Source organism: Ischnura elegans, chromosome 2 (assembly GCF_921293095.1).
Source record: "Ischnura elegans chromosome 2, ioIscEleg1.1, whole genome shotgun sequence".
Lineage (NCBI taxonomy): Eukaryota > Metazoa > Arthropoda > Insecta > Odonata > Coenagrionidae > Ischnura > Ischnura elegans.
Genome location: NC_060247.1, coordinates 58,464,791 through 58,484,930, shown reverse-complemented (window position 1 = coordinate 58,484,930; position 20,140 = coordinate 58,464,791). Strand labels below are relative to the sequence as shown.

Genomic DNA, 20,140 nt, shown 5'->3' with positions numbered 1-20,140 from the left:
TCAGAGAATAAGTGGAGCGGCGATGGTATACACCAGGGTACGATTACGGGCACTAAAACCGTCAAGATGTCACTTACGGAAAATATATCTAGTGTAATAAGTATTGGCGGTGAACGCGCAGTTATCCACTATGATGGGCAAAAGCTGTCGTTCTCAAGGTGTGGAAGCGAGGAGCACTTAAGGCTGCAGTGCCCAGAAACTAGGTCGGGGCCATCATACGCTAGTGCTCTTAAAAATTCTGGGAGGGTGGAAGAAGACGAGGAGGGGATGGATATCCCGGCGGAAGACGGAGTCAAATTGGCGGAGAAGACACCAAAACCAGACGAAAGTGGGGACAAAGTCTTGCAAAATAACTACGCGAGTCATGTGAGTACATCAGAGGGGGGATAGAGAAGAAGTCGAAAAGGAGAAATAGATAAAGCAGAAAAAAAAGTTCCAAAGGCGAACAAAATGATAAGGAAGGGTCTTCTTCTTCCTCTTTGACGGACACGGAAGAAGCCGTAGTGACGGGGGGAGAGACCAACGATGAAATTGACAAAAATACCGGTGTGGATGAGGGGACAAATGATTTCATAAATGCCTCAGGCAATGTGGAGTCTACAGAAAACATGGAAGTGAGGGAGGGAGTGAGCGCATCAGACAATGTGGGGTCTACAGAAAACATTGAAGTGAGGGACGGAGTGAGTGCCTCAGACAATGTGGGGTCTAATGAAATCAAGGAAGTGAGGGAGGGAGTGAGTATGTCAGGCAGTGTGGAGTCTATTGAAATCATGGACGTGAGGGAGGGAGTGAGCGATGACCAAAATAAAGTGCTGTGAGAAAAGGAAATATTCCAGGAGGTTGGGGGGGTGCTGGGGGAGGGAGTGTTTCCTCCAGGGAAGTTCAACAGAATAGGGGAAATTTTTCCGTAAGCATTTGCGACACCTATTCTAGTAACTGTTGCTAAATATAATATTTGTAGCCATAACAATGCATAATTCAGCCATGAATTTACAATTTACGCTATATTGCCTTTCCTTATGATAACTAAATGTCTATTTCTAATGATTTTTATTTTCGGTCGAAGTGCTCTTAGAAAAACAAATGAAGGTGACATCCGCGTCCTCTCAAGTGAACTGTGTTGTTGTTTCGGAGTTCGGTAGTGAAGTCGAAGAATGTCGGCATTTGCCAGCGTGTATCGCATCGTAATAGATCTTCAAAATTTGGAGTATCGTAAGAAATACGTTACTGTTGGGCAGTTAAGGACTGCCCTTCCAAGGGCTGTAAGTTTTTCTGTTTTCCTCGACAAGTAGCAAGGTAAGTCACATTAATTTTTATTGCATCTGCTGTCATGTTTTGTGAAATACTTCTCAAGAACGTAGTTGTTGGATGTTTAAATTTGGGTAACTTAATCCAACTCTTTAGAAGAACAGTGACATTTCAGTTTATTTCCTCTCAATTGATAAAGACATATCTTTCCCGTGGAGTAAGTATAGGACTGTTAGGAATGATCAATCCAAATGTAGTTCATCTGCTTGAAGCGATTATTATTAAATTCCAAGGATCTCGAAAAAGGAATGCATAATTTTTACTATGCTTAGTTAACTTCCATCCTTCGCTCGTCACATTGTTTTTATACTTCTATGTGCTTGCTCCAAACATCCAAACTCGGTGGTTTGAAGTTACTATGTATTAGAATTACTGTTTAAATCTATTTAATTAAGTTAAATCATTTTTAATTAATGCCTTTATTTTTCATTTATCTACACCAAATTGTTTTGTTAGTGAAGTTAACTTTATGAATTTTTGTGTTGGTGTCATGTGAATCTTTCTTTAATTTTAACCTGGTATTGAAATATTCTTTGCAACAGTCTAAGATAATTTTCTTCTAAGAAATTACTGAGCTGTATTTCTAGTTCCTTAAAAAGTTTTGAATCATCACATCATCCATGCTGCCATTCAGAGGCGTAACTAGGACTACGCTTTGGGGGGAGGGTATAGCCTGGGGTGGCGATTCCCCACCTTCGTTGGGGAAATTTTTTGAAAAATAGCATGCCTGGAAATACATTTCACATAATTTTCGCACTAAAAATTGACTTTAAGCAGACGCAGTTATTAACTGTCAAAACTAGACAATTTCTTTTTGTTTCTCTGAGGCTTTGGGGGGGATCTATCCCCCTTCCCCCTATAGTTACGCGTCTGCTTCCATTTTTGTCTCACAGAACTGATTTTTGTGGATATCGTCTAAAAATTGTTTGACAGTGCAATATTTAGTTATGGCCAATTCACTTAGCTAATTTTGTTTGAAAGTCCTAGCATTTCTCTTAACTTTCTGGTGTTTTTCATAGGGAGGTGTAATTTTCCTTTAATTTCTGAAACATTACAAATGATGTACTCTGATTGAGTTTCTTCTATTCTTTCTTTATCCATGAGTTGATGAATCATTCTTCAGAACTTCATCATGAAAAAAATATGTAGCACAGAACTATTTGGCTAAGTTTGTTATTCTCATGAATAATGTACTTATTGGCAATAAATATTATTTTTGTCTTTTTATATTCGATTTTAATTTATGTGCAATAACCTCAGATAAACAATAACCTACTCCCCTGAGGCCTTGATGGCTCCTTCCTTCAAATAAAAATGATATGAAACTACCGTTCTCTCCTGAGAATCAGTTATTTTGTGCGTACGAGTTTCCGGGCATTTTGAGTTGAAGCAAATAGACTTGAAATAATGGGATGGGAAGGGAGGTCGTGTTTTAGTGATTTGAATTTGGCGGCAGATGCCGATGCTGCTGCCATCTGAACTTATAGTAGTAAAACTCTTAACCGTCAAAGAAGTTTAGCGTGGAGTTGGACATCTATGGTTTCCTCCTTCTTCTTTCCTTACCCTACCAGGTACAAGCAGACTGGTCTGAGCGAGGGGAGGAGGATGAGGCGGCGTCCAGCGGCAGCGCGCCCCTCAACCTCACCGAGGATGAGGCCAAGAACAGGGCCGTAGCTGCGGGACTGAAAAAGCTATTCGGGAAGGACCTCTCACCTACCAAAAAGAAGAGGTGGAACGAACAGCTTAGGAACTCGGGCATCAGAATCCAGGAGGGTGAGCGCAAAGGGAACAAAAAAAATCAGGTAAAAAAGGAAAATGATTACTAAATCCTTTAAAGTTTTTGTAAAGTTAATGTTAAATAATTTGAATAGCACTTATCTTGCTTCAGTTATAACCATGAATATAAAATATCTACTAACCCTTGCCTTATGTAAAGAATACGGAGGTATTAAACTCAGAGTTGGTCTATATGAACGATGTCGAGGGCCGGGCACCGAACCGAACCTCGCCATTTAAATTGAACTTTTTTTCTCCGTTTTGACATCCTTTTTAAGATACGAATTTCGCATGCAAACGTCCTTCGTTTGTTTCAACAACGTAACGGAGAAATTTTTACTTCCTTCCAAAAAAAACCAACAACAACCTCTTCAAATAAGCGAGATATAACGGTAGCGTCACTGAATGTGTCCGGAATCACGAATGCCTTAAAAAATCAATGTCATTAAAAATTTTATATACAATGATTTAAAAGCAGATGTCATTTTTATTCAAGAATACAAAGAATCACCTGCTTGGCAGAGCAAAAATTACCGCATATTTGGCAATACTGATGACTCCTCATTAGGTACAGCAATTTTAACAAAAAAGTTTTAAAATGTTAAGAATGTTCGTCGTCATGCCTCCGGGAGAATAACTGCATTGCAAATCGGAGACACACACTTTATTAACGTATATGCCCCTTCAGGACATGAAAAAAGTGAAGAAAGGCGAGAGTTCCTGGCTAGCGAAATTCTGCCTTACGCCTGCCTTTTCAAGGACAAGGCAATAATGGGGGGAGATTTTAACGCTATATACAGAAGGGAGGACAGCGGGGCAAATAATACGAAAATAAGACACCGAATAAACAAGACACTGAGAACCTTAGTTAGCAATATAGACGCAATAGATACCGGGAAAAATACAGTACAAAACAGAATACAATTTACAAGAATAGGAACACACTCTCAAAACAGAATTGACTATATTTTTATATCAAAGAAAATAAAAAACGAACTCATACAGTACAGTACGACCCCTATAGCTATTTCGGATCACCACGCCATGCATATCAAAATTAAAATGGACTTTGATGCACGGAATGTAAACAATAAGGAGAAAAAAATTTGGCGTTTAGATACTAACCTATTAAAAGACGTAACAATGTGTAGAAGTATTGAAACCGAAATATTATGACTCAAATCACGCTCTCAGCGAGAATGACACTCTACTTAGGTGGGAAAAATCTTTAAAACAGGTGTCATAAAGAAATTAAAAAAAAACTAACAAGCGAATATTATAGGGAGACAAACGAAACTATAGCTTTCTATCGAGAGGTACTCCAACACCTAATAGACACAGAGAACAGGTCGCCCAGAGTAAATGCCGAAATAAAAGAACTCAAAAAGAAATTTTCCGACGGGAGGTGGAGAAGCTTGCCCCAAGGGAATGGAAGCGAGGTCATGACAAAAGTGAATCCGAAGCCCTGACAGTAGAATAATTGCGGAAGACGATAAAATATGCGAGCGGAGGTGAAATAGGAGATCTAGACGACCCCGAAAAGCGGCTTGAGGAGGCGACGAGATTATATAGCCGGCTCTATCACCAGCACGGGGAATGGGAAGAAGGGGACGGACCGGCTCACAGTGGGCTGAAATCGAAAAAAGCTGGACAAAACCTCGAAAATGGTTTCTTTGAGTATGGAAGCTGAAATTTTGCACAGTTGTTGCCAACACATTAGTGCATTATTTGACGCAAAATATTTTTCTTAGGCTAATCTATCTACTATAAAGACCACTTACGACCACTCATTCATTCACGTATACAAATGTTTGGGGTGAACGAGACGAGATACGGCAAAAAGTCTAATGAAGACCCCCTCTAAAATTGTCTGAAACCCCAGGAAAAATTATGAAAACACTAAATTTACAATTATTTATCCGTCTATTCAATTAAAAGTGAGTATAGGGATTAGTTTAAAAAATGGCCACCAAATTCCAATGGCGGCGCGGCAGTCATACAAGCAAACAACAATCATAGCAACATATTTGTTTATGCAAACAAGAGGAGCTATATTGGGAAAGAAGATAAAGGAAATGAAACGAAAAACTGATAAATATAAGGTAGGAAATTAAGAAAGTAATAATTGAAGTGTCTATTTCTTTGCGTCTTCTTTCCGCAAGAACAAACATCTGTTTAAATCAAAGCGCATTCAAATCAAAAGCGGAGAAATGTAAGGTAAGAAATTAGTTGTTGTTTTTGGTATATTACATCGAGAGTGTGGTGATTATTAATTTCAAAGTTAACAAGTGCTCTAAATGCCATATTAGAAATATGATTCGTGCTGTTGACTATAGTTCGTATCTTGTTGGCGATACACGATTGTAGTAGAAAGACTTTTAAACAAGTCTTACATAATATAGGTTGGTAAAAATGATTTTATTATCGTGTTTTGTGATGGTGATAACTTTTTATTTTTGTTCACGTTCTTTTTTCCGTTACTTTCCTTTTTAATGTACAATGTTATCCGTGAGCTGCAGGAGTGAATAGGCAGTGAATAATACAATATGGAACATAAGTGCAAATAAAGGTATTTCTTATTCAATTATTTGTCTTGCGAAAATCACGTTTCCTTGAGTGACTAAGTTATTCAACTGTGAAAATTATCGAAATCTTGACATTCACAATGTCTTATACACCAAAGGCTGTGATCCGTTACTCACCAGATTTATTGCGCATTGCGTTGGATATTAAAGCTGAGATATTTGTGTATCCCGATTCATTAAAACTTTAAATAGAGGTATTTCTGAAGTGAAATCATTCGCGATCAGGATCAATAATATTTCGATAAAATTCGTCATACTAGCCCCAATTCATGCTAAGGCGGATTTGTTTCTAGATATTGATATTCAGTCCCTACGTAATTCGCTTACGAAGCGGGGAACAGCTGTTACATCTTATTCGTATATGATATAAGAATTTGGTTGAGTTTTGTGGAAAATGATTAATAAACGTGTTTTTCATTGTAATACGTAAAGTCGTTATGTTATGATATTACGTATGCATTGGGTGTTACAGTGGAACGTGGTCTCAACGTTTTTTGTATTTGAATTGAATAAGTTAGAGAAACTCGTACAAATTTATTTTACTTTTTTAGCCCCTCAGAAAAACGTTTCTCTTTATAAATATTTACATTCATATTGTAGCCTACGTACCATGCGCTCGTTTTACGTGAAAGTGGAAATATTGCTTATACCTAAGATAGCCAGCTTTAAAGTAAACGATCCTTAAGTAACAAGTAGCAAACAAAAAGTGTAAGACCTCCCACAGTGAGCATAACAGGCCGGAGGCCTTTTTCGGGGGGGCCTAGGGGGGGCAGAGCCCCCCCAGCGAGCTAAGCGAGTTTTTTATATAAAATACATAGCCTCAAAGTTGAACAAATTTGGCGCAAATTGCCCGCTTTGAATTTTTTTCGAAATTCAGCATGTTTAAACTAATGTCACACATTTAGTAGTAATTCAATAGCAACAAAAATTTATAAAATTGTTAAACGGTTTGTTATCATCGATTACCATCAACTTTCACGACTTAGTTGTTGTATTTGTGACCAATACGATACAAAATGGCGGACCCTGTTTTTCGTCGAATGTTTGTGTTTATGTAGGATTTTAAAAAAAGGATCACCGAGTTACCTCGAGATATTTACACCACATATACAGCAAAGTATATAGATTATGATAATCGGAAGTACAGCTGCGACCACCTGCGACGCCGAAATTAAGATCGATTTTTCGAACGTGCGGCACCGCCCGGAGCTGGCTGCTGGCCACGGGAATTGCCGTACTCGACGGATGTTGGACAGTGAATCCTTTTAAGCAAATTTATCGTATAAAAGCTATGATATATTATTACTACATTTATTTTCCTTTTGTTGTAACGTGATTTTTTTACTGTCTTGTAATTTTTATCGTCGATGCAGTACAAAATGGCGGACGCTAATTTCATTAACATTTTTGCCCGTGTGTGGCTGTATAAAAAGGAGGACACCGAGTTGCTCTCAGATATTTACATCGTAATTGCATCAAACCTTTTAGAGTCTTCATCCACGGAAATAATCTGCGACCGTTCGCAACAAACTAAATAAAATCGATGTTTTTACCGTGCCGCGCAGTCCGCGGCTGCTCCCTGGGCTCATGGAATGTCGTGACACAGCGTACATTATAAAGCGCTATGAATGCATAGCCTTTGCTGAGGATGTATTTAATGTTATTATTAACGATATAGTCTTTTAGGCTTCTTTCTCAGTCCTTCCATTTTGATAAAAGGTTATCAATGAATATTTAAATGAACCCTATGTACATGTAATAGCATCACTCCGAGTCGGTTGATAAACTGTCGCTTTCACTTCGAGGCTGCAGGATTTCTGGGTCATCGTCATTTAGTAACAGTAAATTCCTCACTTCTATCGGCATTCTTCGGGATATCTTCGTAATTAGGGGTGCAGTGTTGGATATTACTAGATCCGAGGTCAGGAGGAGCCGACGAAATAAGTGATTGTTGGTAGATATTCTTGAGTGCTTCCTGCTAAAGCTTTCTCGATATTTTCTGCTATCTTTATTGCGTGCTTCAATTGCTTCTTCAGATAATTGCCCTAGAGGAAGAATCATCTCTGAAGCTATACCTGCTCCGTGTATTAGGACCTTATGAACGGTCGGGGGCACCATAGAACTCATAAACAAATATTCCTCCGACCTAGGCTCTTTTGCCAAACTTGCTTACACTGTCAATGCCCAGAACTGCCGTCGAAACCATATTTACAAATCAGAGTGCACTTCAATTCACTTCTGGCATCAGGAACAGTTGCCACGCAAGCTAGAATCCGTGAGGCAGTGTGCGAGAGGAGAGTTTGTTGATTGACTTCGCGCGATATTTCTATAATCTCTATGCCATCCGGGTACGCAGCATTTTTAGCAAACCTCACTCTTTCATAGTTCGGGTATAATTTATGACCATGGCTTTCAGCTATTTTCCGAAGACCCTTGTACTGGTATTTTGTTAGGTGCATCGATATGATAACAGAAAGAGCCTCGTCTTCTGACATCATGGAGGAACCTGAGATGGGATTCTTCCATTTAGCTAGGACTCTCCTTGCTCTGCTTGGAATGGTCGTTGTAATTTCCTTCACTAATTTGGAGGCCGCCTCATCTCCTTCCTCTCTTAATGTCATCGATGCTGCGAATGATAAAGTTGCCGCCGAGTGAGAAGATCTAAGACTTTCAGTCTTCCTCCTCTTAGTTCTTTCGCTAACTTTATCATTTTTTCCGGGCGTCCACCAGATTATAATGGGATCAAAATGAGTAAAAAATCGCCCTTAAATCCATTGAGATAATGCAACAACTCAGGTCTTTTATTAATCGCATATACTTACCCAAAGAATTAGAAGCTCTTGTCAAATCTAGAACGTTTTCTGGTACATATATAGGTGCTTTCATCCACTCAATATTTCTACTCAAAAATCTTTCATTGTTTCTACTGCAGGCTTCCCATTTCCTTTGGTAGCGAATCAAAAAATATCGTTTAAGAGAGTCACTAAGGCCCTTTGTAGCTTCAATATTACCTTGCGCGTGAAATTTTTTCGTCAGATATTAGGTAGATTCATTGTTTCTACTGCAGGCTTCCCATTTCCTTTGGTAGCGAATCAAAAAATATCGTTTAAGAAAGTCACTAAGGCCCTTCGTAGCTTCAATATTACCTTACGCGTGGAATTTTTTCGTCAGATATTACATTAAAAATTCATATCTCTCCGCATAGGATTTACATTCGCATTTGACAACTTTTTTATGGAGCAATAGACGAGTTACCTCGAAACCAGACATTTTTAAAATTGCTCCAAATTTGTTGTTCAATTCAACACGTTGTATTTCAGGCAGACGAGTTACCAATAACAAGTAACATACATGAAAATTAAAGAAAGGGGCAATTCTAGAGCCGTTAATGGTAAATAAAAAGGAGAAATTGCTTATAGCACGAGGCAAATATAAAGAACTACAAATGAAAATCTCTTACCAGTTTGGATGATAGATGCTTGGTGAATGAGAGATTGATACCGCCAATGCAGTTAAAGTAGAAAACCGATGAGATTCCCCGGAGTTCTCAATATCCAAAGTGCGTGTATCCAAGTGCATTCAAAGTCACCACAGCAAAACTAACCCTTTCACTGTATATTCAAAACTAAATTCATATATGCATTTCTTTCTGGAAACGGAATTTCCGAAAAAAGGTAAATGGGACCGCACAAGAGCAACGTGGGGTAATAAAAAGACCCTTTTCGCGACTAACGCATGGGGTGGACGGGCAAATACCAACCAGCTGCAGGCTGGTCGGTTGGTTGTAAAATCTATTTTGTCCTTGAGGTTAGAAGCAGGCTAATAGAGCCGTTTTACACATCCAAGGGGTAAAATGCACGAGCGGAATTGTCAGAGCTAGTTTGCATTCAGGAATTTGGTAAATAGTCACTAGTCAGTAAAAATGGACAGAGGAATGAATTCATTTACCTAAAGTGACAAAAAACCAACTTGAAATGAAATGGTAATAATTATGTTGGAATAGAACATATCCACAGCAAAGACTTCAAAGCGCTTTATGATGTACGCTGCGTCACGACATTCCACGAGCCCAGGGAGCAGACACGGACTGCGCGGCACGGTAAAAACATCGATTTTATTTAGTTTGTTGCGAACGGTCGCAGATTATTTCCGTGGATGAAGACTCTAAAAGGTTTGATGCAATTACGATGTAAATATCTGAGAGCAACTCGGTGTCCTCCTTTTTATACAGCCACACACGGGCAAAAATGTTAATGAAATTAGCGTCCGCCATTTTGTACTGCATCGACGATAAAAATTACAACAATGTAGTGTTTATGATTTTGGAGTATAGGTCATGATTTAAATTAAATACACTTTTTGCCAACGTTTCTGAGATTTATTCTCCTTCCTCAGGGCTCTGTGATAGAAAATTTTCGTTACTAGGGAAAATTTTCTATCACAGAGCCCTGAGGAAGGAGAATAAATCTCAGAAACGTTGGCAAAAAGTGTATTTAATTTAAATCATGACCTATACTCCAAAATCATAAACACTACATTGTTGTAATAATAAGGAAGGTCAGGAGAAGAAACTGTATTCATTGAATAAAAATTACAAGACAGTAAAAAAATCACGTTACAACAAAAGGAAAATAAATGTAGTAATAATATATCATAGCTTTTATACGATAAATTTGCTTAAAAGGATTCACTATCCAACATCCGTCGAGTACGGCAATTCCCGTGGCCAGCAGCCAGCTCCGGGCGGTGCCGCACGTTCGAAAAATCGATCTTAATTTCGGCGTCGCAGGTGGTCGCAGCTGTACTTCCGATTATCATAATCCGGATGGCATAGAGATTATAGAAATATCGCGCGAAGTCAATCAACAAACTCTCCTCTCGCACACTGCCTCACGGATTCTAGCTTGCGTGGCAACTGTTCCTGATGCCAGAAGTGAATTGAAGTGCACTCTGATTTGTAAATATGGTTTCGACGGCAGTTCTGGGCATTGACAGTGTAAGCAAGTTTGGCAAAAGAGCCTAGGTCGGAGGAATATTTGTTTATGAGTTCTATGGTGCCCCCGACCGTTCATAAGGTCCTAATACACGGAGCAGGTATAGCTTCAGAGATGATTCTTCCTCTAGGGCAATTATCTGAAGAAGCAATTGAAGCACGCAATAAAGATAGCAGAAAATATCGAGAAAGCTTTAGCAGGAAGCACTCAAGAATATCTACCAACAATCACTTATTTCGTCGGCTCCTCCTGACCTCGGATCTAGTAATATCCAACACTGCACCCCTAATTACGAAGATATCCCGAAGAATGCCGATAGAAGTGAGGAATTTACTGTTACTAAATGACGATGACCCAGAAATCCTGCAGCCTCGAAGTGAAAGCGACAGTTTATCAACCGACTCGGAGTGATGCTATTACATGTACATAGGGTTCATTTAAATATTCATTGATAACCTTTTATCAAAATGGAAGGACTGAGAAAGAAGCCTAAAAGACTATATCGTTAATAATAACATTAAATACATCCTCAGCAAAGGCTATGCATTCATAGCGCTTTATAATGTACGCTGTGTCACGACATTCCATGAGCCCAGGGAGCAGCCGCGGACTGCGCGGCACGGTAAAAACATCGATTTTATTTAGTTTGTTGCGAACGGTCGCAGATTATTTCCGTGGATGAAGACTCTAAAAGGTTTGATGCAATTACGATGTAAATATCTGAGAGCAACTCGGTGTCCTCCTTTTTATACAGCCACACACGGGCAAAAATGTTAATGAAATTAGCGTCCGCCATTTTGTACTGCATCGACGATAAAAATTACAAGACAGTAAAAAAATCACGTTACAACAAAAGGAAAATAAATGTAGTAATAATATATCATAGCTTTTATACGATAAATTTGCTTAAAAGGATTCACTGTCCAACATCCGTCGAGTACGGCAATTCCCGTGGCCAGCAGCCAGCTCCGGGCGGTGCCGCACGTTCGAAAAATCGATCTTAATTTCGGCGTCGCAGGTGGTCGCAGCTGTACTTCCGATTATCATAATCTATATACTTTGCTGTATATGTGGTGTAAATATCTCGAGGTAACTCGGTGATCCTTTTTTTAAAATCCTACATAAACACAAACATTCGACGAAAAACAGGGTCCGCCATTTTGTATCGTATTGGTCACAAATACAACAACTAAGTCGTGAAAGTTGATGGTAATCGATGATAACAAACCGTTTAACAATTTTATAAATTTTTGTTGCTATTGAATTACTACTAAATGTGTGACATTAGTTTAAACATGCTGAATTTCGAAAAAAATTCAAAGCGGGCAATTTGCGCCAAATTTGTTCAACTTTGAGGCTATGTATTTTATATAAAAAATTAGCCTAAGAAAAATATTTTGCGTCAAATAATGCACTAATGTGTTGGCAACAACTGTGCAAAATTTCAACTTCCATACTCAAAGAAACCATTTTCGAGGTTTTGTCCAGCTTTTTTCGATTTCAGCCCACTGTGCGGCTGTCCCTCCTCTCCCCAAACTCAACCCCCAAAAAACGCAGCGCTTCGAGACAAACATCACGGACCAGGAAATGGACGCTACGAAACTAAACCTTAAAAAGGGAAAGGCTCCCGGGGAGGACGGCCTGCCAAATGAGTTTTATTTGACATTCTGGGAACAAATGAAACCCATTCTCTGCGTGGTTTTCAATAGCATCACGCGAAAAGGGGAAATGAGTGCGTGAATGAAAAACGCAATAATAATGCTTATACCAAAAAAGAGAAACGCAAAACATTTAACGGAATTTAGACCAATCTCTTCTCTAAATATCAATTATAAAATATTAGCTCACATAGTAGTCCAAAAAATGACGATGATAATGGATGGCGCAGGCCTGGAAAATCAGTTTGGAGAGGGAGAAGGGAAATCCTCAGTAGAAGCTAGTATTTTAATCAGGGACATCATACATGTAGTATGCCAAAGGAGGAAAATTCTTTAAGCATTTTAGCTATCGACTTGGAAAAAGCCTTTGACAATATTAAAATAGAATGGATTATAAAAATTTTAAGAGAAAAACATTTTCCAGAAGGGCTTAAAAGAATGATCCAAACACTTTACCATGATATCACATCCCAAATAAAAATAAGAAAAAAAATATCCGATCATTTTATAATCAAAAACTCGGTCCGACAGGGGTGCCCGTTGTCGATGTTGCTCTTCTCTTTGGCGATGGAACCTCTGGTCATGGACCTGAACACAGCATTGGAATCAGGAGGTGCGCAGGGGTGCCGACTTACAAAAAATATTGGGGGGGGCCCAAACCGGGGACCTTGCCGCGGTAAATTTTATAAGTAGTGAATTTTAAGTTTTTAAGTATTTTAGAAGAGTCATATGATGAACATTAGAACCCTGTTCACTCGAATCTCGATATCTGGAAACTCCGGGGAAAATCTACATGCCCCACATTTTTTCCTCACATCTGTAATGAATTTTTGGGGGGGCTCGGGCCCCATCAGGCCCCATGGTGTCGGCGCCACTGGAGGTACGGAAAAACGTACACATCGTACATTTATGCCGATGACATAACCATTTTTGTGAAAGACGCATTGGAACTCGAGAAAATAAGCGATATCATAAAAAATACACCTCGATTGGCGTGAAAATCAACATAACCAAGTCCACACTCATACATGTAAAAGGAATGCAATTATCTGACACAAAAGGCTGGAATAAAGTCAGTGGCCAAAACATCCTAGGGCTATGGTGGGAGAAATACCTTGCCGCCACTATTAATTAAAACTGGGATAGAGCAACGGGAAAAATCCGTAAAATTCTACTTGAATATGCGGAATACAACACTTACATCAGGTCTAAAATCAAACTACTTAATCAGATACTGTTCCTAAACTTATGGTATGTGGCACACGTCTGGACAATGCCTGAAAAAGCAAACGCAAACATAATTAAAATGACGAATAATTTTATATGGAAAGGCTATCTTCAAAAAGTCGAAAGAAAAAGACTATACGCGCCCCCAAAATATGGTGGCCTAAACCTTATTAACACAAAAATCAAGGCACGCATTATAACAGTGAAAAATATCGCTAAGATTTTGCACTCAAATAACAACCAAAGAAAACGTTTATTAGTGAATTCCATGGAGAAAGCAAGGGGACTGAGGTATTTTAACAAAATTTTACACGAAGCGAATATTTTCAAAAGCAAATACGCACATAACGACAGCCTGCAAACTACGAAGCAGATATATGAGAGCGTGCTCAAGGACTAGCTGAAAGCGACTCCACGCATTAGGGTACACAAAACTTGGGGAAAATATTCAAGGCTGGGGAGTAGTGCGACGGAGGCAGACGTTATGTTCGTCATATGTTCGGAATGCCTCGTCACTAATACAATGAGAAGGAAACTAAGTCTACGAACAGAGGACGAGTGCCCGGAGTGTGGGAGGCATGAGGACATGACGCACACAGTTCTGGGTTGCAACCATGACGTATTTTGGGAAACCATAATAAACATTTTTAAAGAATTTGACAGCTTCGGATCGGGAGGTGTTAACGATAAAGATCTACTGAAATTAAATTTCCAACTCATCCCAAGCACGAAGGCACACATTTTATCAGAACTGATAAGCACATATGTTTTTAACAAAATGAATAGAGGAGGCATCAGATCTAATTTAATTTAAAAAATTACATATTTAAACAAAAAAATCAACACAACGAAAGAGCAGAAATAATGGCTGTTGAATGTTTTTAATCCGGAAATGGCATCTGCTTGAGAAATAATTTTCCGTATTGCATTCTCTCGAATTTCATGTATAATAATCCTTTGTATATAATGTTTGCTTATGTTTACATTCCATTTTATACATATACATAAAAAATGTTTGTATAAATACATACTAAAATATCTGTGCTGAGGTGGAAATGGACGTTTGAGCAGGTCCCATACGCAGGGTTGGCCTCTGTGCCGAGGATCAGACGTTCATTACCGAGCCCCCCCGGTCATTTTTACCTATGCTTTTTTTTGGAAATTTGCTGAGAGAATAATAATCTATTGTTTATGTTCTTTGCTTATGTTTACCTCCACATATTTATTTGAATGAAAATGTCTAAGATACGCTTAGAAAAGCATATTCAAATGATTGAGATCAAAATTTTAAATGCTTATAATGTTGTACTTTTATATACTTGTATGCGATACCAAATACGTTTGAAATTGTTCCCATTAGATGTATTATATATCTGTTTGTACCAAAAATTAAGCAATAAAAGCTTATTTAATCGAAAGCCAAAGGTCCGTCGTTCGATTCCCGGTCCACGGAAATTTTTATCATGGCAATTCTTGCGCATTCTCCATCAAGTTTAAGGAATCTATTGTTCACTTTTGAGCATTCATTCAACTTCCTCACGTATTTCCGCAAGAAATAAATTCAAGAATTCACACTGTGCTTGACAACTATACTTATTAGATGCAAAAGGCAACTTAGTAGAAATATTTTTCGTCACATATATCTTTTCAGCAATAGATATTTACCTCATAAATTTCAATAGGATATTATGCAGCTGCAAACCTAATATTTCAATGGGAGATATTTAATCCTAAATTTTTAATAAGCTTAAAATAGAGCACAAAATAAGATAGAGTCAAAGAAAAATAATATAAGAATATCAAAGTACTTCCACCAAAATAGGTGCTTTTATTAATGGGTATATGAAAGTAATCTTCTTGAAAAAATTCGAAGTATAAGGTTTCTCAGAAAACGAGAAGTAACACAACAAATAAAAGCGTTCGAAATAGCAACAGAGAGTAAGCGTCTTAAATCTTTTAAGGTAAGGGCTAAGTCTCGAGAGTCTATTCATTTTGTTACCATATTTCCCTAATGGAAACGGATGTTATAAATTAACGTTTAACTATCCAAAAAATAAATTAAACGCACTCCTGCACCTGATTTCGCCCATATACCAAATTTTCCTCCACGGTATGATTCGCCGGTTTCTTATCTGTCGTGCACAGTTCCAGCAGTTTTCCTCCTTCATGAAACAATCAGCTTGGCCCAAAATTAAACTTTTACCGTTATTATCATGATAGATTAGTCAGATAAGATAAACATTTCTGCCGATTAATAACACTTTTTTATGGCCGCGTAGTTCCTATATAAACAGTATCATTTTACCAACATTTGACACTCGCCATTCGTTTTCAACGTAGACACCACTACATCCCGTTATGAAAACCTGCGTGATTCTACTGGTCCTGGTCGTCTGGGCCAATGCGAAGGTATTTACGAAGCTTCTCTATCATTATCGCATTTAACTCTATCCCAATACTCATCGTTCCACTATTCTAAAGAAATTAACATCCCCCGATCTTTCTTAATTCACCTTTGAGACACCGTGAGCATTAAAAATCTACGACACTATAATTATGACTTCCAGATTTATATATACTTGTTACCCCATTAACAAATTTACTCTGCCGCACAACTTTTTTTTGCGCTTGATTATAGGGTATTCATACACCGTAAACTGGGTTTTGCTCAAATCATACAATGGCATCCTAGATATACACTATAGAAATGCTTGGAATCTTTCACAGCGTGGACAGAAAACTAGAATAAACCTATAATGAAAATTGATGAGCAGCTTATTTTCCGGCGAAGTCCGCCTTATTTTACGAAAGCCAAGATAGTCCGATGGATCATATCATTGAAAATAGACTTAGAACAGATAACGTCATCGTTAAGAGACCACAAAGGACCGTTAGGACTATCTAATAGGTTAGTTGACCTGTACTATAGCCTACTAAAATATGTATATTACTTACTTCTTGTAAGTCTTCTCTCGTCTCTACTGTACTGAGGACGTCCTTATTGCTCACTCGGTCGATCCATTTGATCATCATCATTCTTCTGTTTCCCCGCACTTCGAAATGCTTCAAATGTTGATTTCTGCTGCTGTCACAGAGCCTGCCTGTGCTCGGTTAATGATTTCACGATTTTTTTGCAGGCATTCGACGGGAGAAGACAAAAAGTTGTATTTCCATCGAGGGCTTTTCCCGCAGTGAAAAAGGCCTCTCTGCCGAGGGCATTGGAGAATGGTAAAATCAGCTTTTGAATTCTGTACTTGCTTCCAATTCTACCCATTTACTTTATCGTTACCAATAATTTAATTATGTTCAATGCTGAGAATAACAATATGTTCAACAAACGGTTTTGACTTTAACCTTGCAAGGTTATGATTGATAACATCTTAATAAACTGTAAACAAGCCGTGATACATTCCAAAATGAAATTTTATAATTATAAAAATGTATTTTCCCATGAATTTTGGACTGATAAACCCATAATCACATGCAGAATTTCTAGTTGATTTTCAAATAACTTATTTTCTATGTTAACAATGACAATAGTTAATGACGAACCACGAGCAGGTTGCCGTGAAAACCCTCCTATTACCCTTAAACGTGCCTTTCACTCGCTACAATATTTTAAGCACGCATACAATTCCCCAGCCCGTCACAATAGTTGTAAGAAATTTGACTTTAATAAGATTGGTATAAAATTTCAGTTCAGTTCAGACGGTGTACAATTAGTTTCAAAATAGTGGCACTCAATTAGGCACAATAACGAAAATGAAAAACGATATTCTCATCAATTTGCAACGCTCTCATTTGTGTCTTATCTCATTTCAGGGTTCAAACCTGCTAAGCCAAAACTTACAGGTGGCTCGTCAGCTGCATTGGGTCAGATTCCATTCCACGTCTCAATAGATTCCGACGATTCATATTTCTGCAATGGGGCAATTATCCACCCATATTACGTTGTTACAACGGCTTATTGCGTAGAAGGGTGAGTGATAAAGTCTAAGGTTAAAAATGGCAGCAGAGTCGCAAAAATATGAAGGAGGGATCATGAGATTGAAATAAAAAATTAAACACTTTTATACATCTTTTTGAAGGGGTTCAGAGTTCACCATTTATGCGGGTGTTGTTAAGCGTCACGGAGATGAAAGCTCACGAGTCATAGTGAAATCTAATGAAACATACATCCACGTCGGACGTAATCCACATAACAATGATGGAAATATTGCTCTCATAAAACTGGCGGAAGGTTTCAGGTTTAACGGTAAGTTGAACGCTCTTTGAATTCAATTGACAGCCGATCTTTTTACTGGCTACAAACAAGCACATTAAGTTTAGAATGAAGAAAGCTGAACGAAATTTTCCATTCAAGTTCCGTTTCAGACTTCATACTGAACTACCCAAAAAAGCGATATAAAATACTTGGAATTCCAATATATCATACAAAGAATAGTGACAGATCAACAATTTTTTGAGGAATCAAGCTGATTATAATCGATGGTTTCATGCGTGACTTGGTGAAATTTCTTCATGTTTAATAAAAGAAACCGGATGATGATACGCTGTATCGAAGCCGGTCGCAAAGATATTTTATTTTGTGAAACAACGAAGTCTTTTTCTTAACCTTTGTGCATCATGAAGGAGTTTCACCATGTTACGCCAACCACCATCGCAGATAGCTACAGTTAGTTATTTCTAGAGGAAAGAATGTTTCAATGCACTTATGACTTTCTCCCTTTCAAGAATACATTTCAGCGGCTCTTCTTCCATGGAATGATGACCAATTCGTCGGCGACGCTGCATGGATTAGTGGCTTTGGCTCCCAGTATCAAGGTAGTCGATTATTCCAAATTTCGACGTTACCTACTTAAATTTTACGTGTTTCAACTCTACTTCAAGCTCATCAAACTTGCTGTCAATTCCGGATAGCACAAGTGCACTTTCCGCACAAGTGTTCCGGCAACTTTAATGCAATAATTTGGTTCGATCAGAATTGAATTTCCCTCCGTACTACTAACTCCTTTCATTTTAACAAAATATTTGATAAAACTTGAATTTAAAATTACCGGTAAGAACATTGGCGAAATCCTTAATAAAAATAGTGAATTTATTTAAATAATATTCAACTAGTAATAAGAAAGATTTTTTCATGGGTAACGTCTGAGGAACCACAGTGATTCTCCAAGTTTCAGCACGATTAATAATCGGTTGTATGATAGAATTTTTTCAATTGCGTTTAACATTACTCGGTACGTAAAGACAAAAACACATTAAAAATATGACTTTTGCCTTTTTTAATTCTGACAGGTGGACCGTTGGCCCCTGTTCTCCAGTATGCTGCGGTCACAGTAATATCCAATGAAGACTGCGGCAAACCTTACGGAAGCGACATGCAACCCTCCGACATATGCACTCTCGCTGTGAAGGGATTAGGAGATTGCGACGTAAGTAACTAAATTCTTATATGAAGAAATTCCATTTAAAAGAGAAAAAAAAACACTGCTAATCCATTATAATCCAATGTTGCTTCTAAGCAACATCAACATTTTAAAATTTCAGCTCTATTTAGGAAAAATCTAACGTACGCATTATTTGTTGTGTATATATACATCATTCCTTAAAAATTAATGGGTAGTTGCCCGTGTGTTGCCAATACATGTATTTTATACAATAAAAAAATCAATCGCACCGTTTTTTCCTTACATTGCAGTATGATAATGGTGGTCCACTTTTCAAGAATATCGCTGAAGGTGCATCACTTCTGATTGGCCTTTCTGCTTTTGGTGCCGGGTGTTTGAATGTGGCACCAGACGGTTTTTCAAGAGTAAGCGCATACAGAGATTGGATAGCTGGGCATTTGCAATCAACTTGAGACCCATACTGGCTACGACCTCAGGATATTAACTAACATCCCACGGTTGAGTATGTGGAAAATATCCGAGTCTAATAATTTTTTCCATGTTAAATTATTGTATTACACGGCGCCATTTTAGCCGATATAAATCTGAGTTGAGTTAAATAAAACGCTAAAAGTACTTGCTCTTTTTTATTCATTTATCTCGCAGAATATTTGAACTGTGGTAAAAAAATGTGGACCCAGGTTATCGAGTCAGTATGTTACGTGACTGAAGAAAAATCTAGTCCTTCATGACAGGACTGAAACATGCAACCAATCTCATGTTCCTGTTTTTGAATTTGCTTTAAAAAAATAAATAAAATGGTAAAAATAATCTAACAAAACTAAAAACTAAACGCATTCCACGGATACCCTAAACATCAGTTGCATAACTATGGACCCAGGTTATCAAGTCAGTATGTTACGTGACTGAAGAAAAATCTAGTCCTTCATGACAGGACTGAAATATCCAACCGATCTCATGCTCCTATTTTTGAATTTGCTTTTAAAAAATTAAATAAAATGGTAAAAAATATTCTAGCATAAAACTAAAAACTAAACGCATTCCACGGATACCCTTAACATCAGTGGCATTACTATGGGTGTATTAGGGGATTAATCCCCCCTCCCCTAAGCCTCAGAGAAATAAAAAATATTGTCTAGTTTTGACAATTATTGACCTGCTTGTGGAACGACCGCTGTCCA

At 38.0% G+C, this 20,140-nt stretch overlaps 1 protein-coding gene across 1 annotated transcript; it reads left to right on the top strand.

Moving 5' to 3' along the window:
- Positions 1-15,842: 15,842 nt before the first annotated feature.
- Positions 15,843-19,574, top strand: LOC124174069 (brachyurin-like). Its single transcript, XM_046553203.1, has 7 exons — positions 15,843-15,957; positions 16,686-16,776; positions 17,371-17,527; positions 17,637-17,803; positions 18,283-18,372; positions 18,847-18,983; positions 19,250-19,574. The coding sequence occupies exons 1-7, from the start codon at positions 15,907-15,909 to the stop codon at positions 19,409-19,411; spliced, it is 855 nt and encodes a 284-aa protein (XP_046409159.1). The 5' UTR covers positions 15,843-15,906; the 3' UTR covers positions 19,412-19,574.
- Positions 19,575-20,140: the final 566 nt, after the last annotated feature.

Coding starts and splice junctions, on each gene's coding strand:
- LOC124174069 (XM_046553203.1), top strand. CDS start 15,907: ATGAAAACCTGCGTGATTCTACTGGTCCTGGTCGTCTGGGCCAATGCG. Junction 16,777..17,370: donor GCCGAGGGCATTGGAGAATG/GTAAAATCAGCT, acceptor ATCTCATTTCAG/GGTTCAAACCTGCTAAGCCA. Junction 18,373..18,846: donor CTTTGGCTCCCAGTATCAAG/GTAGTCGATTAT, acceptor TAATTCTGACAG/GTGGACCGTTGGCCCCTGTT.